The sequence below is a fragment of the Melozone crissalis genome, unplaced genomic scaffold (genome assembly GCF_028551555.1).
Source record: "Melozone crissalis strain CALT ecotype California unplaced genomic scaffold, PUWL_Pcris_2 ptg000041l_1, whole genome shotgun sequence".
In the NCBI taxonomy this organism is placed as follows: domain Eukaryota; kingdom Metazoa; phylum Chordata; class Aves; order Passeriformes; family Passerellidae; genus Melozone; species Melozone crissalis.
In genome coordinates this window covers 4,407,844-4,435,014 of record NW_026535819.1, presented here as the reverse complement: position 1 = coordinate 4,435,014, position 27,171 = coordinate 4,407,844, and the positions used below count along the sequence as shown (strand labels likewise).

Genomic DNA, 27,171 nt, shown 5'->3' with positions numbered 1-27,171 from the left:
ATTCAATTAATATGAATGAAAAAATATGCCCCACAGTTCTGTGAGCTGAAAATGGAACAGTTGCAAGTTAAATACTTCTGTAGCTTCTGTTTTGGGCTGTGTAATAACAACATGCTTCTAACTTCCTTTTAACTAAAGTATACTAAATTCAGACAGTTAAGTTATTCATAAATCCCCTGCTTCCTAAAATGGCAAGCCCAAGAAGAAGGTAGGACAGGCAGCTGATTGAAATCTGCAATATTATGCAGCTTTTCTGACAAAGACATATAAAATAAAAATCTTCTTGAAATATCCCAGTTTTAAAAATATTTTGTCTACCACCAAGATAAATCTCAAGGAGCATCTGACAGACACAGTATGCCAAGAAAGGGAGAGGGGGAAACAGAATAATCAGGGAGAATGACTTAGATAATTTCTTGTAAGACTGCTAAAAAAAGTTCCCATTTAACACCAGTTATAATTATAAAAGAAGAAAGTACCTTTCCAAGTAAGTCAAAATCAGGGTCCACATGAGTTTACAAAATGAAAAGGATCAAAATTAATTTACCATGCCAGAACTCTTCCTGGAGGAATCAGTTTGAATTCTCCCCTTTAATTTTGCCTCCTCGCTGAAACTAGTATCAAGTGAAAAGCCCTTTTATCAACCATTTAAACAACACATTAACAAATGTTCTTTCTTAAAATTTATTTAAGTTTGATATCAGGAAAATGTATGCTGACAACACTGAGCTGCCATACTTTGTGAAATGAAAAATTCCCAAAGCTGCAGATTTCCCCTCAGCATTCCAGGGAATTTGCTGCTGATTTGAGCTGCAGATGCTCTGCAATGCAGAGCTAAAAGAAAGAAAACATTATTTTCAGTTAACATGGGCACCTCCCCACTTCTATAAAAAGGAGCACAAGTGTGTGTGTGGTTTTTTATTCACCTCAGAAATAAGGCAACATCCAAGCAGAGATGTAACCAAGCTACAGATTTCCAGCAAAAGGCCAGACACCTGCTCCTTGCCATGGAACCAGCCATAAGCTCAGCCTCCCACTTACAGATCCTTCTTACTAATAAGTACAATGCATGGAAATCATATTCAGATATGCTGGAAAAAAAAGGTTTTGGATTAAAAATAAAGTTTAAAAAAAAACCCAACACACAGACTTTCAACTAGATTTTTTTCCTCTCATTTTTTATGTCTCATCTGCTGCTGGTATGGCTGCTTTTTCCCTCAAATGCTCATTATTCTTTAATGATGCCTATTTGTAAATAGCAAGATAAGATGCAATTAAGCCATTAGAGTCTAAATAAACAAACATACTAATTAGGTTCTTTACACGGATTTCTTTTTTTATGCAAGGGCTGGAATTTACCTTTCATTAGTCTAACCTAATTGCAATAGTGCCTGATAAAAAGTCAACATAAATGAAGGACTTTAAGTGCTCCCACCATATGAAGGATGAGCTGGCTCTTTTCCCTCACTAACATTCCCTTTTCTCTTAATAAAGCAAAAAAAAACTGGCACAGGAATGTTGTTTAAAGGTTCAAGGACAGATTTTGCCAGTGGCCAGTCACATTTAGGGAACGCTCACACCAGTCCAGCATTGCTACACAAGATGAAATGGATTTTGTCTCTTTTTTCCTTTCTAAATTAAAGCACACCAGGAATTTTACAAGGATGAAAATGACGTGTGATCTTCCATAATATTAATCTGTGGGAATATCAATACACACCTGAGAGCTTGGGCACAGCAACCCTGTGGAGGGAGCAAAGCTGAAGACATTTCTCACAAGTCTTTATCTACTTTTTTCCTACTTTTTTCCCTTTTCCCAATGGAAAGGACTCTTCCTCATCTTCCTCATCCTTCATTAGATGAGCAGAGAACACTTTCCAATTTACTTGCCAACTCTTGTTCATGTGCTTTGTTAATTCAAGACATCCTTCCCCTGCCCATGTCACCTCAAATAATGCCCCTTAAATGCTGATTTTGATGCTTTTTAAATGCTGGTTCTCCATCTTAAGGCACAAACTGTGAAGCCACTGCAGTCACAAGTCCCACTGTGAGCTCAGGAGTGATTCCTTAAACACCATCCCAGGACTTCCCTTCAACACCAAAACCAAGCTACTGCCTCCGAGGCAGTAAATCCCTAAATGAATATTCATCCTATAGCCCTAAAAATCAGGTGCCCAAGCCACTAAAGGTGACCAGCAGAGCTACATCCCTCCCATGAACTGCCTGCTTTTATCCCTGAGCACTGCTCTCCTGATAAACCACCCAACAGGAAAGAAGGAAGGAAGATTACACTGCAAAGCACTTTGGAAATATGAAATTGTTTTAGAAACAACAGCACTGAATTGCTTCCAATCAATACAGCATCAATACTGATTTCAAATCACTTTGCAAATTCCTCCCCACTCCTCCCAGATCTCCAACATCAGGGTCTCATGCACAGAAATCAGTCTGGTGCCTTTCTTGATGGGCAAATAATAAATTTCAGCATCCATTTTCCTTATAAAAATAATAATGGTTTTATGTAAAACACTAATAAACAACAATGAGACACAAGGAATTATTCAGTTTCAGGGAACAGATGTCTGGCCTATTTGCAATTAATACAACCCACTGCCACACAATCAGCCTGCTGCAAATGCTGGGAACAAGATCTGAAAGTTCAAATGCAAATGTGTCTGGTTTTAAGGAGAAGGAATAAAACTCTATAAAAACCTGCTTCGTATTTTTATATGACAGATCTATTAAAATTCTAGGCAGCAGTATAAATTAATAAAAAAATAATTTAAAATTTTGTAAGATAACCTGGAAAGAAAAAAATCATGATTTCTGACCTGAGTCTGGCAGAAACAATTCAGTTTTTTGGTTAGAAGTTACTTATACATATCATTATGCTTTAGAAACACAAATTACAGAAAACAGTTCCATTATCTGCAAAAATATTTACCACTGCTTGCAATTTCTGTAGTAGTTCTTTACAAATATTGAGAATAAAAAGAATTTAAAGACAAAGTAGTTCGCAGACATAGATAAGAAAATAAGCTTCTTCTCCAAGCAGGACTGGAAAGGAACTCAGATTTCTCAACTGGAAAAGTAGGGCTGAAGTTAGTAGGGCTAAAATCTTTCTGTTATTAATGAATATATTGTACACAGGATTTGTTTCACACAAAAAATATTCTGAATTTTGGTAATGGAAACAAGGTGTGTGAAACAAATACAAAATAATGTGATTAATACAGCAGGAAAAATAATATAGCTAGGAATATGACTAATCATTTGAGAAAAAAAGACTAGGTATTTTCATTCACAAACAATTAGTTAATGTTTTCTTAATACACAAGATAAGGTTTATCTATTTACAATTCCTGGCATTTGACCAACAAAATCTCACAAAAAAACCTTAAGGAGTCCACATTTCCCTGTGCTGCTGCTGGAAATTAATTTTGCATTACACAGTTATTAGAGCTGATATAATTCTATGTTTAGTCTATTTTCTACATAGTGCTATTAAAAGATTAATTGAAAAATCACTGGTGAAGACTGGGATTAAACAGCACCTTGAAATGCCACAACAAACTGCTTTTAAAATCAGCTGAGGATCTCACACAGCTCTGAAAGGTTTCAATTATTTATGTGTTTGGCCTGTGTAGCATAAATCCAGCTTAATGAGGTACAATTGCTGTGTATAAATCTGAAGCACAAAAAACCTCCTCATTGTCTGGAGGCAGCGGTTCATTTTTCTCACAGGAATTTGCAGATTCTGGTCAGGGAGAGCCCAGCTGAGCACGAGGGTTATTTGCCAGCAGAGCTCGACCAACAGGCTCACACAACTCCTAATTATTCCAGAATTCCAGAATTGTTTGGGTTGGAAGGGACTTCTGGAGATCATCTCATGCAACCCCCTGCCCAAGGGAGGGTCACCTGGAGCAGGTGACACAGGAACACACCCTGGGGGGTTTGGAATGTCTCCAGAGAGGGAGACTCCACGTCCTCCCTGGGTGGTTCTGCCACCATCCATGGAAAGAAGTTTATCACAGAATATTCTTGTTGGAAGGGACCCACAAGGATCAATGGGAATGGCCCACAAGGAGATCAAACCCACAAACCGGGCACCACTGGCACCATGCCCTAACCAAGGGAGCTCATCTCAGGGCTCTTCCTCATGCTGAGGTGAAACTTTTTGTGGTTTCTTTTAGTTTATGGCTGTAACTCCTTCTCCTGCCACTGGGCACCACTCAAGAGAGTCTGGCACTGACTTGACACCTCTTGGAGGTATTGACATGGATTGCTGAGATCCCTCTCATTCTCCCCTTCTCCAGAGTGACCCAGCCCAGCTCCTGCAGTGTCTCCTCATCAGAGAGCTGCTCCAGCCCCAAATCCTCTGGGTGTCCCCACAGGACCCTCTCCAGCAGCTCCTTGCTCTTCTTGAAGAGAAAGAAATCTCCTTGAACCATCAGATGAATCTTGGTGGTGCAAGTCCCACCTCTACAGCTAAGGACAGCAACAGATTTCCACGTGCACATGAAGTTGTAGAGTCTGGGGCTGAAACTTTCTCTCTTGGGTCTTTTTCCTAAAGATAATTTGTTTGGGAAAGGCTCCAATGTTTCTTGAGTTTCAAAGAGTCTCCAAGACTTCCTTTCCCCTTCTTTCCCATCTCCCTCCAATCACTTACACATTTTTAAGATATGTATAGTGCTTACCAGTGCCTTTGAAGATGAATGCAAGGGTTTTCTCTGGTAGATGGAGTAACTGTATTTAAAGATGCTGTAAAAACCAAATCTTTGCATCAAGGACCTTGCTAAGATCCAGGTGTGCTAGGAACAGTCCAAGGATGAGCATGGTTGAGATTATACAGTTAGTTAATTAACTCTGGGCAACCAGTTTGGCTGTGAAATATTTTGATAAAATGAGCATTATCTGGAGCCTTTGGCACTGAGGTAAACCACACTGCAGCAGGGGAGCAGCTCCAGATGTAGCTTGGGCTCAGTTCAGAGTGAGAAATCACAAGTGCTGAAGAAACCTCCCTCCTTCTGGGGGAGGTGCTCTTCACACTGCCCATCCCTCAGCACCTTTTCCACTGAAGGATCTGTGGCTGAAAACAGCAAAAGCTTTTGTAGCAGTCAGGGCCAGATGGAAAGTGCCATACTGGCAACATCAACTGAGACAGATGGGGAAGAGGGAAAAACCTGGCTAAAAGCAAAAATGATAAACCCATCACACAATCACACACAAAAATACTTTAAAAACAATCTTTTTTGATCTCTGATCCAAGGAAAATATGCACACCACTGGTTTAACATGGGGCTGGGATCTTGTAGGAACAAAGATGTCCTTGATTTAGAGAGCAACTGCCACATGGAATTCACTCTGTTACTGCTGCTGGTGGAAGGCACTTCCTTCAGTTACCACCCAACCTTGTTCCTTGGCATCACATCCAAGATAATTTACCTTATTTCCTAATTGTGCCTGAGTCTTGAAAAACATCATCTATTTCCTGACCACCTCAAAAAGACACCAAAAGTGAAAGGTATTTCAGTATGCAAAGAAGGGCTCCAGGAAAATGGAAAGCATTTCAAAGTAAGGAAGCAAAACCAGACATTTTTTTACAGCAAAATAGATAAAACACAAAGTCAGCTTAAGAGGAAATGCAAAAACTTCTAAGACTTATAACTTCTTAAGACTGCACTGATGAATTCCATTCTTTTCTGGAATATATTTTTCCACTTGGTGAATCCAACAATTGCAGATTAAATGTTTTAATGCCAGCTGTTTATTTTAACCTCTGACTCAGTTAATCTCTTGTGAATTTGTGGCTGTTCAAAGAAAGTTAATAATTACATGTTAGACAGTTGATTAATTAAAACTAAATACAGTTAAAATACTTAAAAATTAAAAATAATTACAGCAATAGTTGCTATAGGGAAATTTCCATGAGAAATGTGAGATGGAAAAAACTGAACTGGCCTCAGTTCTTCATCTGTGCATGTGGTCTATTTTCTAGTTTTATTTAAATTTGGCAAAATATGTGACTTCTGCCTTTCCTAGAAGGAAATCAGCATCCAGCTGCCACACTATGGACTCCTTTTCCACCTAAAGTCTTTGAGCTTTGAAGACTTCTTTTGCTGTAAGCACAACAGCTGCCTGTAAAAATGGATGTGAACAATAGGTTCCCCTGCAATGAAATCTTGCCTGGTCAGGCAGAAATAAGTTGAATGTATTGCACTTGTTTATCTCAAATCCAGCCTTTACTGCTCATTTACTTCAAAGGCAAATTCTTAACTTCATCATATAACAGAAATTCACTGACCCAAGAGCAATGTGAACAAATTTAAATCATATTGGTTTCCTTCTTCTTTTCTTCTTGACAACATTCTCCTCCTTCTTAATTATCATGATTAGGATTCACTCATTGCCAAGTCTGCCAAAACCCACAGTGAGTATTTGAGTTTTGTGCTCCTATTTCTACAATCACATTTAACAATACAGCAATAGATCTTCTGTTTAAAGGGGAAATTATTTTTATCACTTATTTGCCTAAGAGCAAGAAAGACACTGCATTGCTGTGGCAAATGAAGAATGATATGTTTCTGGGGAAAAAAAATCTTTAACACCCTGCATTTTTGGGACAGTAATTCAACCTGTGAAGAAAATCAACTCAAGGATTAAATGTTTCAGCTTACCAGAAGCATTGCAGAGGTTCCATTGGGCCGGGAGAGCTGGATGGACATTTCAGGGAACATCCTGTCAATGCGACTGATCACATCATCAACGTACCTACCAACCAAAGCACACAGCACCATCAACACAGGGGCTCTCTCACACACAGATTATACAAACTATGCTTTTAAAAAACACTTATCCTTTTTAGGAATTTTCCTTTTAAAAATTATCCTTTTTAACCCTGTTTATGGGACTCTCCTGCATCAATTTCTCTCTGATACCTGCGTATTTTTCAAAACCACATGCAAGCGATAATTCAGAAAGTTGTTGATAAGAGGAAACAAACCAAAGCCCTCTGCAAGTTGTTTTGAAAATCAATTACTCTGCCCTTAAAAACATGCACTCTTAAATTTCAGTCCAAATCTGTCAGCTTCAAACTCCTGCCATGGTATTTCTATACTTTCTCCTCAGGAGGGTTGAAGGACACATGATTACAATTACTCCTCCAGTGCAGGAATTCACAGGCTGTCATGTCCTTACTCTCTCTTTGATAAACTTAACAGATAAAGGTTTTATCAAAGTCTTTGGATGATTCTTAGAGGTGTTTTTTTTTTCCCCTGAATCTTTCCAATTTATTTCATGCACTGGTGACTCTGAAATTGGCTGGTAAATTCCAGATGTTTCTCTGGAGCAATCAAACACAAAGGTAACACAACATCCTTTCTGCTGGGTGTAATCCCTGTTTCTGCAGGCCAAGGTGAGCTGGCACACAGCTGTCCTGTTCCGTGGGATCAAATGAAGAACTGACCTCCATTAACACTGAGAAGAGCCTTACAGAGACCTTATTTCCCAGGACACATCATCCCAAGTCATGGACATGCCACTTCAACCACCCCTCTGGACACATTAAAATCCAAATATTTGCTTTAGCAGAGTTCCCAGGACAGTCTGTATCATCTGTGCACTGATGTGTCCCCATTTACAAACTCAGACCCATGAATGAATTTATAAATAAAACTGTTTTTATGTTAATCCACATATTAGCTCTGAAAAAAAACTTTAGGAAAATTGGTTGCCTGAGTTAGATTAACAGTAAAACTCAAAAATAAAATAAAAAACAAAACAAACAAAAAAAAAAATCCCAAAAAACCACACTCAAAAAAACCCCCACGAAAAAAACCCCAACTTATTATTTCCCTTTAATCTGCTTAAATAATGGCGAAAAAATGTTGAATTCTTGCTCTTCAAAGTAATTAATTTCTAATGTTAGTGCTAAAACCTCCTGAACAACAGTGCTATGCTCCAATTGCTACTTTGCAAAGGATTAAAACAACCAGAAAGAAATCAAATCAAATCAGGAAAGCTACACCTCCTCAGCTGGCAAAGTCAGCTTTTAAAAGTAACCAAAGAATGAGATGAGTTATGACAATTTTGGACAAAAACCTTAATCCACACTTGTCATTGTACAGAAAAAAGTTCCCCCATTCACTGCAATGACTCATTAACACTTGCTGCTGACAAGAAAAGCCAAAACCATCCAAAAGCCAAGAACTTCCTCAGCACTGGGAAGAGGAGGCACATCAGGAGGAATCAACCACACATGGACAGCCCAAACCCAGCTCATTTCAAACACTGCTGAATCCCAGGCTGATTTCATCCAGCAGGAGAGTTTATTCTGCTTCATAAATGCTTTCATTACTCCAGGCTCTGCAAATAAATTAATCTCTCGCTTGTGGAGGACCAGGGATGACCAGAAATCCTGTGGCTCTGAACACGTCGTGATGTAGATTTGTGCATTGCTTACGTTTTGCAATTTGCCAAGCTTTAGGCAAGAAGAAGTTAAACAAAATAAAAAGTTGTAGAAAACAAGACAGTGGCATAGTCAATGCAATTAAGGAAGGAAAATTCAAGTAATTTTAAATCATGTGAACAACAGTTGGACATGGGCACTTAATCTGCTTACGTCCTTCTGAAAATCCCAGTGGACACGTACACTCATCCTTTGAAAATGGGGTCCAGGCTGGCTGGAGGTAATCAATTCTTCAAAGTCTTTCTCAGATAAGATTATTTTTAAATGTAAAACTTGTCTTGACCACGAGGCTTAAAATCTGACTCAAACCCAAACGTCACCTTGTACTACGTGAGCAGTGTAAGGCAGAACAGGGAATTCACAGGGTTGTGGAATCTTCCCTTTAAATGAAATCACACATCCAGCAAAGCAGAAATCTCCTAATTTCCTTCTGAAAGCACTTCAAGGTGAGTTACTGTGACTTTTTGGGCTTAGATGCCTGTTAATTTTGTACCACTTTTCATAGATCAGCTGACAGAAGAAGGAAAATGACAATCACGTGCTCCAGGAATGTTTTATTTTGGCAGCTCTGTCAAGACCATCACACAGGGAACCTTTTCCTTCTCTTCTCCATCAATGGATGTCAGAGAAGATCCCAGACCAACAGGAGAAAATGCACTGATGTGTGCAGCATCTTCTGCCCCCATGCCTTTTTTCAAGTAGTCATCAGGCTTTCCTGAGCACTCATCAGAACAAAGATTCTTCCAAAAATACATATATAATTACTCAATTAGCCCGACTGGATTGTGTATCAAATACAAACTGACAAACAGCCTTTTCTAAGGCAAAATTCTGTAGATTTGCCATTCTGAGAAGACATTTGTTTAAATATCTTGCAAAGGGATGAACATGAGAAATCAGGTGCAGTGAAGTAATGTAAAAGTGTAACTGGTGATAACTTCAGAGAAAGCTGAGGAACACATGTTAAAGAAGAGATAAAGTGCACTCCTGAGGCTGTTTGGAAAGAGGGTCAGAGAAAAAGCTGCTGTCTGGAACTTATTTTGTAGAACTGAAATACAGACATTTCCTGCCAAAACAAGCACTTACAAAATTTACACATCTCTGTCCAGTTTTAGCTCAAAAATACGATGGTTCCTATTTATGTTACAGAACCTCTTGCCCAGTCTCAGGGAAGAAAAGCACTTGAGGATGGAGAAAAGTCTAATTTTACTTTGCCAAAAAGCACTTCTGACGTCCTCTGCACATCTCAGTTTTCTCCTACATATAAAAGATGATGGTTGGAAGGAGCATTTACAAACCCAGAAGAAATAACACAAAGTGGGGAAAAGCAAATGCCAATAGATTTGTCCAGACATTTGGCTTATTTTAATCTTAAGAAATTAATGGAATTCTCAGAATTAAATACAAGCTGGAATTTCATGTCCTAGAACAGGCATTGTTCCACCTACAAAGGGCTGAAGAGCGTGTCTAGACAAATTCCCTATTGCTTCTCTGGGATGCAAAGGTTGTTCAAAAAGGTCTGAAGCCAGACTGCAAAAGATTGTACCCAATAATCCCCATTTTACAGCACAGAGTTTTAACTCTTCATAGACAGAATTTCATATTATGAACTATCCCAGGTCTCAAAAACATTTAACAACTTCTCAATGCAACATCCAGAGTTAGTCCCATTTTATTGAAAAAAGCTTTAAGTAACTTCATCAACACCTGCAGCCTAATCCAGACCCGTAAGTGCCTCCTAATCCAGATCCCTGAAATCCTACTCAGAAAAGAACAGACTCAACCAACAGGTCTTCACCTCATTACACCTCATCAAGTACTAAAACAATTTCCCTAATATAATTTCACTGGTCTGGGAGAAAATTTTTAAAACATCTTCTACAGCAGGTTTGTACCAACTTCCCCCTCCCTTTTTTTCTTCTTCTTTCCTTCATGATTTTTCAGGAGGTATTAAAATTGTATTTTAGATACAAAATCTTTACTTAAAAAAAAGCTAATATTGTCATGCAGGAGTTTGCATCTGAATGTGCAGAGCCAGCCAGACCCTCAAATGCTCTCAAAGGCTGTCAACACTATAAATCAGTATTTTTATTTTAATGTAGAAGAGTTCTTTTTTCCACAAACATGCCAGATTAATACTACAAAAGTCAAAACAAATCTACTTCGTGAACATCAGCAATGACTAAAATTAATTCAAAATATTACACTTCAAATGAAGCTTTGTTATGAACATGCAGGGAAAAAAATAGAATAAAGGAATAGAGATATTAGTTGAAAAATCTCTGCTATTTTGCTAGTAAATGTACACATAAATCCTTTAGTCCCTATTACAGAAACAATGCCTGGGACATGCAGAAAACACCTTTGAAACCAGTTAGAAAATCCTGTTTAGAAAGGCCTAATTATCTATGCAAACCACTCACTGAGAAGTTTCATGCTAAAACATCAGGTTGACAATGTAGAAATAATTCAGGACCCATTTTTGTAGATAAATGGGTTTGTACCATCTCTTTGATTCACATAAAGGCCCCCCAAAAGACAGCAATATAGGAAAGTAATTCATTATAAATGCCTTTCAATTCCACACTGGACAGATGGCTTCACTCTCTAATGTGACCTCTCTTTTTGATTTTTTTTTTTTATTTTTACTGGATTACATCCAGCAATCCAGTGTTAGTGTGATGTTTAACAGCTTAGACAAGACTTAAATAGCATTTTTCCCACACAGTGTTTCACTTGCATGGTGTTATTTTTTTCCACCCAATACAATGATTTAAAAATTTGAAATATAGGTTTATAATAATTTTCTTTTGGAAGAAAGAAAATTTTGCTAAGTGATCTTGGGAAGATGGAGATAAAGAGAAAAGGGGTAAAAATACAGATTTGTAATATGAAAGAAGTTAATCTATCCTATACACTTAGCAGAAAACACCACACATAAGGCAAAAATAAACTCTACAATTCTGTCAAATCTGGATTCATGATATTTTGGAGAGCAACAGGGGAAACTCTCCACACATCCTCTCACTAGCACAGTATTTACTTGCTCACAGATTTTTTTTTTTTTTTTTGGCTTTCAGTTAATATTTTCAACCCAGTTAATAATTTCTTTTCACATGTGTGATATTTCAGAAGCATGAGCTGGCCCTGCTGCACATGTTGGGTTGGTTGATGGAGGCATCAGGGGACAGCATTTGCCTGCACTCATTCCAAGACCTATAGAACAGCTATTTTTGGCAGAATCAAGACTCAAATACAACTTAAACATTTTAACAGCAGCAGAATTTAAAATATTATAAACTTACAAAGAAATGTAATAGTTTTCAGGCAGCATGACTGGAAAAATAGTATATTTTAACACATAGAGAGTAATCACAGTTCTAGTGTGATTTTTTCATCACAGAATTTAAGTTTTAATTTGATTCAGCTACCTGCTAGGCAAGTCTCTGCAGGTAGCAAATTCAAGTTGATAGAAAGCTTTTCAGAAGCATCAATTAACAACAGTTATTAAAACAGTGACCTCTGCCAGCTCTGGTGAGATGACACTTCCTGCTTGGATAGGCAATGAAGAGCGTGAAAAGAAATCCAACACCACTCACGCTGAGAGACCCACTTCACGTCTCAGGACTAAATTAGACAGCTGGCACCATCCCTGACATCTGTACAACAATCCTGGAAGTCTCTGCCTCCTCTCCCAGATTCTACAGGTTCTGTTGGGTTTTTTTAAAAATTATTGTTAACACAAGCTCTTGCTTTTCACTTCTGCAGAACCTCTATGAAATGCTCGCGGTTTCCTGGCTCCTGTACTAAATTCTCTTGTTTTGAGCAACTTCTCCTCCAGCTATGAGTTTCCTTGCCAGGCTGTTTTCTCACACAGTTGTTAACACCGTCCTCTTGTCCTTTCTAACAAACTGCTTCAGCAGTTTCCTCTCTCTTCTCACCCAGTTTCCAAGTTTCTCGTGGTGGAAGATTCCAGCCAGGATCCTCTTGGCTCATCTTTCTCTTCCCTTCTCATCTGCACACTGACTTGGTCTCTGCTACTCCTGCAATGCCTCTGTTCCTGCTGTAAAATCTTTATTCATGACACATCAGAAAGGAAAAATGGTCTTTCAAATAACGAACTGACTTCTAACTACCAGGAGGTGAGGGGAGGGCAAAAGGAGCAAATCTGAGTTGTGCACATTTCCTCAGTCTTGGGGCTAAAACAAAGAATGAGCAAGAGGGAGTTTCAGCACTGGAGAGTAGGAATCCACAGGTGTGGGAAGAAGTCAGGATGTGTGGGCTGCAAGGAATTGAAGAAATGTCCTATGGAACAAATTTTCTAAAATTTTTGCCCAACTCCACTCCACCTTCAGAGGGGTGGAAGCACTCTAAGATCCAAACCTGAGAGAAGGCAGACTTCCACTGATTCTTAAAAATCCTCCTTTTTTCAACTTTGCTATGAATGTTATTTTGGTCATAGAGGAATTATGCTTTATTACTGAGTGGATGCAAAAGATTAAGTTAAGTGCTTAAATAGTCTAGTAGTGTTTACATATAAACACAGGGTGGTCTGCTGCAAAAGCATATGCACACAGAGCTGTATCAAACACTCACCATCTGCACTTCTCACTGACAAAAGGCCAAACCTGGTACAGCACTTAAGGACACATGTGGAATCGTTTGGACAGCTCTCCAGAAGCCATGACAGAGTGTTTAAGGGTTGGATTTGCAAAGACATTTAGAAATCTGAGGCTGTGATTCAACAATTTTCAGGCTTCAGCAGCAATAGTGACATAAGGCACTGACACATCCCCTCCTGCACAGCATTCAGCCCCCTCAGCTGTGCTGTGCTGGAGGAGCTGGAGCTCACAACTGAAAAAAGAAAAGTATTGGTTTAAATCTAAAGCAGTTTCATGATCCAACTCCCTGTGAGGCTGCACACACAATTCCTGGCACTACACAGCATGGGCCAGCACTGCTGCACACTGGGGTCGTCCTATTACAACAATAAAATATTGGTTTATGGTAAAATGTTGTTACTTAAGAGGCGTTGTTTATACAGCAAACACAATTCTGAATTCTTCAGTGCCACCGTGAGCCCACTGCTAAGAGATGTGGTGCAGACCTGCCTGGAATGCCCTCAAAGGTCTGAGCTGACAGTGATGGCACAAATGAACACAGGTTCTCCTGCTGAAAGCCTCTGCAATGCAAACCTGCTCCTGAATCAAACAGTCTCTGGGCATCTGCACATTTACATTAAATATGAACAAACAGCTCTGTAACACACTCTGTAACACACTTTATCAGTGCATACTTTTTTTTTTAATACAGAGCAAAAAGACATCTCTTCACAATGCTGAATTCCAGTGCAGCAGCTTAAAAAGCATAACTTTAATAAGGAAAACTTTAAGTTACAAATAGAGACCTTGCAGTCCAATTCCCAGGGCTATTTTATTATAGTGTTGAAATAGCTTTCTTTGTACTTATGTGGAATGCTCTTCAAAATGCCTTTAATTCACAGCAGTAATCACGAGAGGAATATGGATATTAGAATGTGTGAAAACTGGTTAACAAAACAAGCATGCATCTACTTTACAGTCATCACCAGGATCCTGCCTGAGCCTGCACTGGTCTGTGCTTTATGAAAAAGAAAAGCATTAACTCCTTTACACACACCTTGAGAGGGAAACCAGCCCTCCCATAACCATTCAGCATCAGTGGTAAAATCATTTCAGAGCCAAAATCCCACAGCACAAATGCACTGTTTATATTTCCACTTCATGAAACATGACGTTGCACCACAACAATAATAATACTGTTATTATCAACAATAAATGCTAAAAGGAGGAATTTTCAGGGGCCTGGGTAAGAATTAGAATTATTGCATTAGATGGTTCTTGAATTATTCCTAACTTTTCAAGCAATTTGAAAAGTTTGAAATTTGAAACTCCACACATCAGCCTAAATTTGCACGTGCACACACATTTCCATACAGCATAGCTGTGACAGAACTCTTCAGGAGAAACCCAACCCACCCAGGGTCCTTTAAAAAGGAAAAGGAGCATTTTCACACAGACAGAGCTGTGCCCATGGTGTTCCAAAGCTGGATAATGCCCTCACCCTCTCGGGGCTCACCTGGGGGTGCAGGGTCAGCGCTGGGAGGTGAAATCCTGCAGGGAGGGACAGGGGGTGCAGCTGATGCTGACCCCAGTAAACACCAGACCCTGGGCCTCAAAGGAAGGCACAGAGTTCAGTCCTGCCTTGAGGAAATGAGGGGCTGGGATGTTTCTTGGCCAGCCAGATTCCCAAGGGAAGTGAGTGGGGCTGTTTCCCATCTGGGAAAGGCCCCACTGTGTGCACTGACCCCCTGAAGGGACCCTGACACCATGCGCCACTCCCCACTGTCACTGAACTTGAGTTCAGCCTTCTCAAGCTAGAATTCATTATTTTATAACATGTTATTTTCAGCTCTGCTATTGAAGATTTACTGCAACAGCAAAGCCTTCTCACTCTCTTTCTTTGTGCTTTATTTCTCCCTCAACAGAGCAGAAATTACAGCACTTACCTCCTTTTATGAACAGCAACAGATGATGCATGATACCTATTATTTATTCTATACTTATGGGAAGCAGAGAGATTTTACCTTTGGGTGCAGGGAGTGATGAACAGGAAACACAGAATGTTGTGCCCAGTCAGACCTTTTCACACTCTGGGCTTGACCATGACAGGCACTGCTGGCAGGAAGGGATCTCAGTGATAACTTCTCTTAGGCACATCAGCTCCCTGAACTTAGTGCAGGCATCACAAATTCCAGAGGCTGGGAGGAAGGGAAGATTAGGGATCTAACCCTCTGGAGAGCAGAGTAGAGCATTTCATACACAGGACTAAAAATACACAGAATTAGCATGTGAAGACTCAAATTTTAGGCCTCATCAATAGAGTTCAAACAGCCACTCCAAAAAAATCATCCACTTCAAGGTCCAGAGCTTTTGTTAAAATTATAAATTATGGTAGAAACAGGCAAGTCTTAATATCACTAGTTCTAAGGGTACTTCAGATACTTGATATCAGCCTTTAAGGATCCTTAAGATCAATTTGTTCTGTAATTAAGAGGGAAGCAAAGGTGAAGAAAAAAGCAGAAGAGATGAGATATAAACGTTGCACAGCCCACTGCAATTTATTACACAAGCTTTTACTCATTCCAACTTTTGTGATCACTTAGTTGAAGTTTTCTTGAGGGAATTTCATAATTAGTCTTGGTTTTTAGCTCTTCAGAATGATGATCTGACCAAGTACTTCGATCTGCCTGTGATACTACAGAGATAAAAATCTATCTTACAACTCAGAGGTTTATCAAAAGACTCCTTCAAGGTCATCTTCACACTTCAGCAGAAAAACTGGAGATAACAAGAACAATTAGGCATTTATAAACTCAAGACTCTCCCAGTACAAACATTTAGGAGAGAGAAGCCCTTCAAAACACTATTTTATAAAAAATATGCTTTCATCACTTCTTCCTCCAGCATGACAAGCTGTTCCTTAGGTTGGGATTTTTTATAGGGCTTATGGAAATTAATTGCATGGCTTCCGCTGAAAGTCAGCATGGGGGAGGAGGGCGAATTCCCTGGAGGAAACTCTCTGAGAAAAACTCTCCTTGAACAAGAAAGTTGGTTAAAGGAAAGGGCTCCTCATGGCTGTAACTGCTGGGCTTGGGGAGCACAGTGCAGACATGGCAGCAAAGTGACAGCAGAAATTCACTGCTCCTTTCTGGCCATTTCCCCACTCCTGTAATCAGATTTCCTCTCATTTGCTATTTCCATTCACACAAGGATCACGTGCAGCCCCAGCAGAGATCACACAGGTTTGAAGTTCACTGTGGCTTTTGAAATGTTAGAGCCTCTGAGCTGGAGTTTAAAGTCTTTCATGGGGCTGAGAGCTGGACTAAACCCAGAGTAAGAAATACAGAAATTCAGAAGTGTAGTCCTGTAGCTGCATTGCTTGATATGACCTGCAGAGCTTCACTAAAAAATAAAACCTAAGCTAGCATTAATGCCAAATATATCTAAAGTAGAATAAGCCCTGCAAAATTACCATGTCTGGTGCAATCTGGGAGAAAAGCTCAGCCTACTAAAAAATGATTCTGTTTATGTAGGCAGACTAAGAGAGGAAAGTGCCCAAGTGAAATCCAAGGAATGAAGATCTCCCAAGGTAAGCACAAATATTATCATTAACACTGCCTAGCTTAGCTCCAAATACATTTCCCAATCCTCTTCATGAATATCGAGCTCAAAACTTGTGAAGAGCAAATTCCTTTAAGGCATGTCAAGTTGGTTATTCAAAGTAAAGAAATTCCAAGTTGTCAGATAATTTCTAATAGTAAATAGATACAGATTAAAAAAATAAAAAAGGACAGTCTATGCATCCACAGTCCCTTATATAAAACAAAGAAAAACTAAATCCTGTCCACTGTAATGTGACTGAGTGGTACAAAATAATCCACCTGTCCCAGGGTCTGGACTTGGCCAAAAGCCAGGGTTTGTACTCTGCCAAACATCTCCAAAGTGCTGCTAGAGAAGGGCCAATAAAACATTTCTTGCAGACCGTGCAGACAACAGGAGCCTGCTGAACCCTTTCTGATCAGCAGCCCCGGTGTCTGGCCTGTCTGTCAATGCCAGGGGCTCTCAGCAGGGAGTGGTTTATTATTCTAATAAGATGCTACAATGAAGAGAGGGTCAGCTCTGAATCACTGCCATGAGAAGATTTAATTAGATTTTTACACTGACTAAAGACATTCCCTGCACACACACTAAATTTTAAATATGGAGATAAATGACAGTGTCTTTTAAAGCAAGGTTACTTTTGTTTTCTTTCTGTTTCAAACTCCCTGTTTCTATTTTTCCTTTCTTTGAGATAGCTGTTTTCATTACACATTTATAGTGTCCAAGCTGAAAGGTTTCTTGTGAAAGAGTTCAATAATTTTCTGATTAAAACTCTCTGGGCAAACCTGAACTATTCCACCCAACACAGAGCTCTACAATTTCCTAAGAAAAGGTCTGAAAACCCATACCCAATTAAAAATTAGAAAAACCCAACAAAACAACTCAAATTTCTTCATGAGGAAGTAAAACCTGCAGAACAGACTGATATTGAATACATGCACATTATATATCAATGATTATTGTTATTAATATGCTGTTTTAATTAAAAATATACTGGGTAAAGAAGAGAAAGAGGCTCATCTGTATCTGATCCACACAGCTGCAAACTACCTGTATGAGCAGACAGAATGTTCATTAAGGGTAACCTCACATCAAAGATTCCTCTAAAAGCCACCAGAGGAACGTGGAAGTCAAGCATGAGGGCCAGAGCTATTAGGGCAGTTTCAATCATTAGGAAACCATTATCTCCAATTCATGCTGCTACCAGGATACAGGTTCACCCAGTAACATGACAGCAAATTATATGATTAATTAGCTCCCACACAGCTACTGTGAGTCAACCAGTTGAAACTGATGCCCTACAGAAACAGATAAAATATCACCCAATGGTAGCTACTGGCTGCACAGATCTTCCTGCAGTTACATCCCAAACATCAGTGAGCTTGCAGATGTTTGAAGGGAGCTCCCCAGCCATGCCCACTTTGTATTCACTACTCAGTGCACAACATGGATTTCTGTATTTGATTTCTCTTTCACCATTTAATTATTTTCACTTTTTTGCCTAATTGCCATCATCAAGTTTCCTGTAGATTCAAAACATGAACTACACTGGCATTCTTCTAATGGCACCCATCCTTAAGAGCACTTCATAGGCATTTTTAAAAAGAAGACAAAATATTTGCCTCCTTTGGCAATTTGGCAAAAGAAACAATGAGACAAACACTGCACAACAACTCTGAAAAGGATGATGGGAAAGCTGGAAGAGAATGCAAACTGAGAACAAAACAAATGAAATTACATCCAGCACTGAGACCTTCCCTGCTCTGCCTGGTGTCCTGCACCCCATCCCACCAGCCGAGTCAAGTGGCGAGAAGTCAGCAACAGCAAAAATAAAAACCAAACACGGGAAACAAAACAAATCTCTCATTTTGTTCTTTTCAAGGGTTTAAAAAAAACAAACCCAAGGGACATGTGTGTACAAACATGACCCAGTATTTCAGCAGTTAGTGCTCCCTGACACCTGCACAGGCTCTGCTCACTCAGAGCTGAACTTCCCTCAGTACATCCTCTCCTCCACACTCAGGAGGCAGGAACGAACAATTTATTTAGGATCTGAAAACACCAGGAGTCAACAGTGGAGAGACCTTATGTGAAAGAAAACAACTTCATCCTTGAAACTCTCCAAAACAAACCAGAGCAGGTTAAGAGATGAAGAAATATTTGAAACAACCTGAAAAATCTGAGGACCATCCAATAACCAGGTTCTCTGTGTACTTTCCTCCCACCAGCATTTTAAGATATCTTGAGAATTTCTGCAGAATGTATTTGAAAGACTTGCAAAATGCAGACCTTTATGATCCAGTATTTACTTACTGACACTTTAACACAGCAATTAATGCAAAAGCAAACTGTTCACTGGAATTAAGAGTCTTTTAGTAGAGGGTGATGCCTAAGACAACAAAAATTAACTGGCTTTAATACATACCAGGACAGAAAGAGATGATTTAATCATGGCACTGCTGAGAGATGCAAAAGACCAGGACAGAAAGAAGGATATTACAACACTCAGGCTTCAATATCAGAATCTTTATCCCTATTGATGACTTAATAAAAAACCGAGGGAAGACAGAAATTGTAGAACAACAAAAAGAAATTAGCAGCAGCAGATAATATTTTAGTTGTACTAGCAAAAATTATAATTGATTTTCTGTCTGTGGTGTTAAAGTTGCTATCTTTGCTCTGAAAATAAATTTTAATTTTAAAAGCATAATCACATGTTAAAATAGTTCCACCTGGCATTTTCTGTCCACAAGCTCATTTTACAAGAGGGATACAGGGGCCACCATTGCTCTGTCATGTCAAGAAATCCATTTCACTTCCCTAGGAATACCTAAGATTAGAAATCAGTAAATTTGCTTATCATCTGCTATGCTGTAAAATCAGCTTGTTGAAGAAGGAACCTTTTGTTTAAATGAAGAGCAACTTTCAAACTAGAAAAGATCATGGAAGCATCAACACAGAAACTGTTTTTAAGCCAAATTTCAGATTTAAAAAAAACCATGCAACTATTACTTTAAATGCCAAGCACTCCTTGTAGCACTCCTTTCAATTAACTCATTTAATTTTTAAGTGGGATTTTTAAGCAGGTTACAATAATCTACATTATTACTTAATGTAATTTCTTCAAAAATATCTGTTTTCTCCTTCCATCAGCCACTGCCCTCAAACTGTCCTTCTCAAGGTTCACAAGAAGTGGGCTCAGCTCTTTTTAAGACCTGTCTACATGGCACACACAAATCTGTCACGAGCAAAGGCATCATCTCTGCTGAGCAACTGTCAAAATGCAAAAAGCCAAAATGAAAGAAGGTTCTGCATGTAAAACAGGGAAGGAGAAAAGCCTGGGTTTGGCTTCAAGGGAGCTCAGCTTTACAGGGCTATTTTGGACACAGATATTACATTCTGACTTAAAACACATCAAAACAGTAGGGTATTTTTTGCCACTCCTACAGCACATTTGATTTTAATACCAAACACTGAATACAACAATCAGCAAAAGAGTTCAACAATTTGAGGCCACAGAAGTTTAAGCAGCTTGACACAGACTGACAGGCTGCAGCCAGGCTTGTGTGGAATTATTTCATGTGCTGGCACTTTGCCTTCCATCACTGAAATGAGCACCTAAAGGCAAGAACACAAAGGATACAGGATAATCCATCACCACTCATTTATCACAACAAATGCTGGCAGTGGATATTGAGAGCTTCCTATCAGGCCTTGCAAGTAGGAATTATCTGGTCATTCCTTCATTCCTCACAATGTGTCATTCCCAGAGTCTGGATTTTAAAAAATATTACCTGGTCTTGAACAAGCAAAAATAAAAAGTAAAAGTCCAGACTCTCTGCCTGGATGAAGGCAGCTGCTTTGTGGTTAATTCCTTCTTGCTCCATTCACTCCCAGCATTCCTGCACAGCCTCCAGATGATAAAATTCTCACCATTCCCATGGGGAAACTGAGGCACAGAACCACTCAACAAAACAGTAATTTGCTCTGCAAGAAGGAGTTTAGGAGTCTCTGTATCTTGAAGTGCTTCCAAACACACATAGCACAGAATGAAAATGCTGAACACACTCCACAATCACATTTTGTGAGGGATGGAGTCAAAGCATTACAGGCAACAGTGGAGCATAATGATCATACACAGAATGCAATTTTTATTTCATTTCATTCCAGGTAAGCTCAGCAAACGTTAAATAAATGATTCACTACTTTACCACCAACTCTGTGCCAAACTTACCTTCCCAAAACTGAGTTTCAAAGAACAATCCTGAGCAACACTAAAGCATAAATTTAATTTCAATGCAAAACTTGCTGCATGGAGCTTTTTGTTGCTAAAATTAGAGGGCTTACTACAGGATTCCCCTGGCCATGACTCACAGACAATAAAGACAGTGTGCAGCCACAGAAAAAAGCCAACCCAAGTCTCCAATGTTAACAAGGTCTTCCTGTGCGGTTTTCTCCCTGTGTTACCCATGCAAAGGTAAGAATCAGGCAAATACACAAATAATGAGGTGAATATATGTCAATTAGCAATGTGTATCACAATATTAATACACTTATTTTCACAATAACATGCACATACTGCTGAGTAACATCAGTGAAACTGAAAGGCTGGTGTTACTCCTGTGCAGGCAAAACCTGCACAGCACAGAGCAAGTGCCTTCCAAAATTAACCCATCAAGAATGGAAATAACAGTAAAGCAGCATCTATAAAGAGATGAAAACTGAGTCACTTTACCCAGTGAAACTTCTAATGGTTCCATTTTATTTATTTTTTCCCACTGTGCGTTGGGAAAATGGGACTAGAAAATAAGTACCAAAATACTTCAAATCATTTAAAGTGAAGATTATATTTAGAGGAGAAAACCATGAAGTCATCAGCTGGAATTTGCTACCCCAAGCTTTTTTCATTTAAATCATCCATAGGATTCCTTGTAAACACATGAATACCCAGAGAATGCCCTAAAGTGAAATTAAAAAGTAATAACAGTTATTTTTAACAGCAGGTAAAGAAAGCAGAGCAAAGCAGTTCTGTGTAGTTAGAAAGGACAGCCAGGCACCCTCTCAGACCCTGCATGTCAGGAGCATGGCCAGAGCCTGGCACCACCACGGCCCCAGGGATGGGAACAGCCCCTGAGCTCCCAGGACACCTCCATGGTGCAGTTCAGCACTTGGGAAAACCCTCCCCTTTCTAGAGTTACTGCTGAAATTACTTTAATTTCTTTATTTCCAGGTAAGATTTGCATTTTTTAAGTTTTTTACTGTGCTACACACCTAGAGCTTCTTTCTCAAGGGTACAGGAGTCCCATTTGAAAGCACTTTTATCCCCCTGCTAGTGTAACTGTTTAGTTTTCCTCTCAGATAGACTAAGGTTATTTTGTAGAGATGCAGAAATAAAGTTATTAATTAATACATTCACAATAGGCTTATACCACCCTACACAATGCAATTATACAATAAAGCTGGTCTGGCTAAGCCACCAAAATATAAAGACCTTTTCATTCCACCTTATTCCAGCTCTGCTCCTCCTCTCTGACAAGGGAATATACAACCAATGCAGATGGAAACACTTGCTGTAATACATTTTTGAATTTGGCAAGAGGTAGTTTTAATTTATTCTTTTCAGACTGACTGTCTGCTGCAGTAAAGCAGCCTCAAATCCCCATCCCCCAAATAGCAAAGCTAAAAAAAAAGGAAATGGGGAGGGGGTTAAAGCAGTCTTATTATAAAATCACAGCTTTAGCAAAAGCTTTGATATCATTATTAGGTTCATACAAATTTCCTCTCTTATCTAGTTTGTTCTTCATTGTCTTAATTAGTTCAACCACACGTAGTTTGTGTTCTTTTCCACTTTTTTTTTGACACAGAAACAAGCAGTTAAACTAGTATTTGCAGTCTTTAATTACACATTAAAATCTTCATCCTTGACTTTCTTTTTTACAGAAAGTACAGGGATTCCCTACAGTGCAATATTAATGTTCTGCTCTAAATGCTGCAAGGGCATCTTCTAATGGTTGGGACTGTGGAACAACTTTTAATTAATTGCCACCTTTTAATGGCACAGTTCTCACACAAACATTACCTTTAAGGCAAACATACATCAAAGAGTCAGAAATTTGCTCTTTTACAACAGAGCTGAGGTCCCCAGTAATTCTAAACTCGCTAAGGGTCTTCTGCTCTGGATCTGTGCATGTTTTGGAAACAGCAGATCAACACTGCTACACGGCCCAGAGTCTCCAACAAGATTCATCTTTTTCACTTCCCAAATCCAGTGTTCCAGTTAATCGTCCCCAAAGTGGATGGCAATGATTTCAAATTGCTGTGCTTGGTCACACAGGGCTCCACATCACACAGCAATCCTGTAAGGGGGATTATTTGTGCAATATGACAACAAAACATCGACAACCACCAGCCCCAGGTGCTTTTTGGCTCGTGTCTCCATGACAGGCACGTGCACAGAGCTCATCACATCAGTCCACAGTGGCTCACAACACTCTTGCAGAAAAAGCTCCATGCACAGTAAAGGAATTGTGAAATCTCAATTGCATGCACTCTCTTTCCACAGTACTTGGTTGTAAGAGCTGTTGAAAAGTGAATAAATAGAACAGATTTTTCCTCCATGTTAAAATACACTGTGAAGTTTTATCTCCTAACTCCCAATGTATTTTATCTCCTAATGTTTCCTGCCCAGAGCAGCTGTGGCTGCCCCTGGATCCCTGGCAGTGCCCAAGGCCAGGCTGGACAGGTTTTGGAGCACCCTGGGACAGTGCAAGGTGTCCCTGCACATGGCAGGGGTGGAATGGGATCAGCTTTAAGGTCCCTTCCCCCCTAAGCCATTCTGGGATTCTATAATGCATATTTCAGTAATTTACTATGGATAAAGCAACATCCAAGATCCTTTTGTATTGTATGGATAGAAATTATTCTCCAGTTAATGAATATCTTAAGGAACATTTCGTTTCAGTCAAAGTATTTCCTTCAGACAATCTATGTTAATCAATGCCTGCTGGTTTTTTGTAATTACTTTGTAAGAAAATATGCAGCTGTATAGTACTTAATGGAATTAAATTCAATTCAGCATATAACTGCAGCCAAAGAAAAAAAGCACTGATTTGGCATAACAAAACAAAGAAGATTACTGCAGAAACCCCTGCTGTCAGATATATCAACATATTAGAAGATTAAATCAAGATTAAAATGTTCAAAAGAATTGTGTTTCTAAAGATGCACAGAGCAGCAAAGCTCATGTTCTGTATCTTTGGTACCTACACAGGTCACAAAGCATCTGTAAAGTCCCAAAGTTAACATGATACATAACCCAAGTGAACAGCACTGAAAACAAACCACAGAAATCAGACAATTTAAGAGCACCTGTTTTAAAATTTACCTGTTACACTGAAATAAAATTTCAACTGGATTACCCCTCCTCTCTTTTTTGGAGCAGAGTTTGGTAAAGTACCTTTGGCTGCAAGCTGTGAGATGACCACTGTTATATCCCTGCTGTGTTACTGGATTTCATCTCACTGGAGCTGCCTAATGAAACCCTTCATTGATTAAAACTGTACTGTGGAGTTTTTTCTTTCCAGCTACATTATTCTGAGTGCTCAACAGTAAATACCACTTAACTGAGACAGATTGCCATTACATTGAACAGCAGACCCTTTCCCCTCATCACATTTTAACAAAACACACCCAGAGCAGCAGGACAAAACAACATCCACTCACAGAGCTCTGGAACATTTGTTTCTGCTGCTGATATGGGCAACTGGGAAGGGAAAATATCTGTCTTTAAAAGCTTAGAATCATCTCTCATCCAAATGACAAGGGCTGGGTAACTCACTTGTGTCACACCTGAAATTCATAAAGGACCATGCAACATCCACCCAAGGGCTGTTCCCTGGAAAACTGAGCTCAAAGCAGGTTAATGATTTGTCATCACCCTGGAACTGACCCTGATCATTTCTTACACAGGTGGGTTCAGTCAAGGGAGATGCTTCCCCAGCTCTGGGATGCCAAATCTGGCCCCACAACCCCTGAACACACTGAAATCAGTGTGGCATTGAGGGGTAAATGGCAACACGCTGCAACTCCCACTGAAACAGCTTCACAGAGGAGCTCTGCAACAGCAGTTCAACAATTGACTCAAAATAAAAAGAAAACAGCACAATGATGTGATCCAAACTGTGCACAAGACATCAAATACTAAAATTAATGTTCCATTGACATGGTACACGGCTGCAAAGTAATTAAACTTATTCTTGTAAATATTATTGTCTTACAATATAAAGAACTAATTTTTCATCTTTTTTTTTCATATAAAAGGGGATTAATTTATGGAGCAAAAGGGTCACATGTTTCAGCAACATGTTCTTCTACAGTTCCTGTTGCACTGTCTGGCTAAAACCAAGCTAAAGAATTCAGTGAGAAACTTAAACATGAACAGGGATATGAAATGAGCTCCCAGTCTTGAAAGTTATTGGAAACTGATCTCCTCCTTATTAATACAATTCCCCATCATGTACAAAAAGATATCTCCATGTTCCAGAATGCAAACAGAGTTTTAATCTTTAATTATATTCTCAACCTCAGCTCTTCTGGAGAGAAGTACAGATGTGGGTCTGAGGATTATTGCTTTATTACATTATCATCTCCGTGGTATTTAATGAATATTGATACTTAATGCAGCTTTGCCAGTACAGGCAAAGAAGAATTTCAGAACTGCACAAAACTTCTGATGACTTTTCTCAAAACAGAAAATACAGGCACACACTTCACTCTTCTACTCTTGAACACTCCAGGAGGAGGCCCAAAGCTTGGAGTCCTGATACTGAATTACTGCAGCAATATTATTATTACTATTATTATTATTATTATTATTACTACTATTATTATTATTTTAAATTATTGCAATAACAACACTGGCTGTTAAATAACCTCACCCCAACACCTTGTGTCACACTGAACTGAATCAGATTCACCACTGAATTTGGGTTGGAAAGGACTAACACAGCATAATTAAACAAGTTCTCTTAAAAATTACAAAACTTATGAACATTTATTGGCTTAAGCATGTTTTGCCATTACCTTCAGAAAAACCTGCCTCTTTCTTACATACTGAAAATCCCTGAACTTAGGAAGCAATTAGATGCTGTTTATAAAACAAAATGCTGAAAAAATGCTTTCCTCCAAAAAACTCTTGGCAAAGGGCTCAGGATTTTTCCTTAATGCAAAAATGATAAATTATACAAGTTAAGTTCCAAAGAATTTATTCTGGCACATCATCTGATGACTGGGTGTATAGTGTGTGTGTGTGTGTGTATATATATATATATATATATATATAGCTGTTAAAACCAGCAACTTTTAAATTTAATACTATATCCTTCCTTAAAAGTAATTTTGAATTTCCTGAAGAAGGCTCTTGATGAAACCCAATGGAATCTGACAGTACTAATTATATGACAGAACCATTGAACAGATAAGACATTAATGCTGCGACAGAACAACACTTTAAGTATGCTGGTATTAAATTAAGCTCCAATAAACACAGAGTTTGGGATATCTGTACAGTTCTGTTCCAAATCCAGATGAACAAATACCTGCTGAGCCAGGAAATTAACTTTTTAGGGAATCCACTCACTATACAGCATCTTTAGTAATGCAGTTCCAAAGGATGCAGAAAATATGGATTTCTTTTGAATATATCCTTTTTCTTTAGAAGAATCATCCAGATGAATCCTGAGGTGTAGAGAACAGATCAGAGACCTCAATTTCACCCAGAATAATGAGTAGAAACAGTGTCCATCCAGAGTCTCTACATCCTCAAGTCTTTGTTATCTCCTAAAAGAAAAGTTATCTCCACAGATTTCTTTTTTGCTCATTCATCTAGAACAGTATCATGGGCAGCACTGTCTTTTCCTTTATTAAAAAAAAAAGTAATTTTGCTGGTGTGCTCCTAGCAATGGAGTACAAATTTACAGAGATTTTTACTCAATCTATTACAGTATTTTCACTGTCAAGTCAGGGCATACATCAGACCACAAGAGGTTTACAAGACAAGTTGAAGAGCCTTAAAACAAAGAAACTGGACTCTCTTTTACTCAAACCTCTCTGTTCATTGAGCCTGAAGTTGTCAAACAAGAACAAGACTTCCACTTGTTTATTGTTTATAGTGTGCTTATTTCTTCAAAACCACAAAGTGACAACAAATGACCCTAAAAGGCACCATAAAGGGCAAGAGTCTCAGTACCTTCTGTGGTGATCAAGTTCTTGTTCCGGCAATTTTCTTCCAGACAGAGAAGACAGATGATCATTCTGGGAGCACTGAGAAAGCCCCACACAACACAGCTATCAAAATCACAAGGTTTCCAACTGAGACCCCTAAAAATTCCCATTAAAACTGACTGACTCTTGTGTGTGCCACTGAACTAGACTGCAAGAATACAGAGAGCATCCTGGGCTTCCTCTTTTCCTCCTTCCCCAGCTCACAGTGGCTCACTGCTGTTG

General features: G+C 39.0%; 1 protein-coding gene across 1 annotated transcript in view; it reads right to left on the bottom strand.

Annotated features, from left to right (window-relative positions):
• MED27 (mediator complex subunit 27) overlaps positions 1–27,171 on the bottom strand; it is an 85,173-nt gene that overhangs the window by 21,103 nt on the left and 36,899 nt on the right. Inside the window, exon 4 of the mRNA XM_054284212.1 lies at positions 6,678–6,771. Coding sequence (XP_054140187.1) covers positions 6,678–6,771 — 94 coding nt within the window. The remainder of the gene's footprint in view (positions 1–6,677; positions 6,772–27,171) is intronic.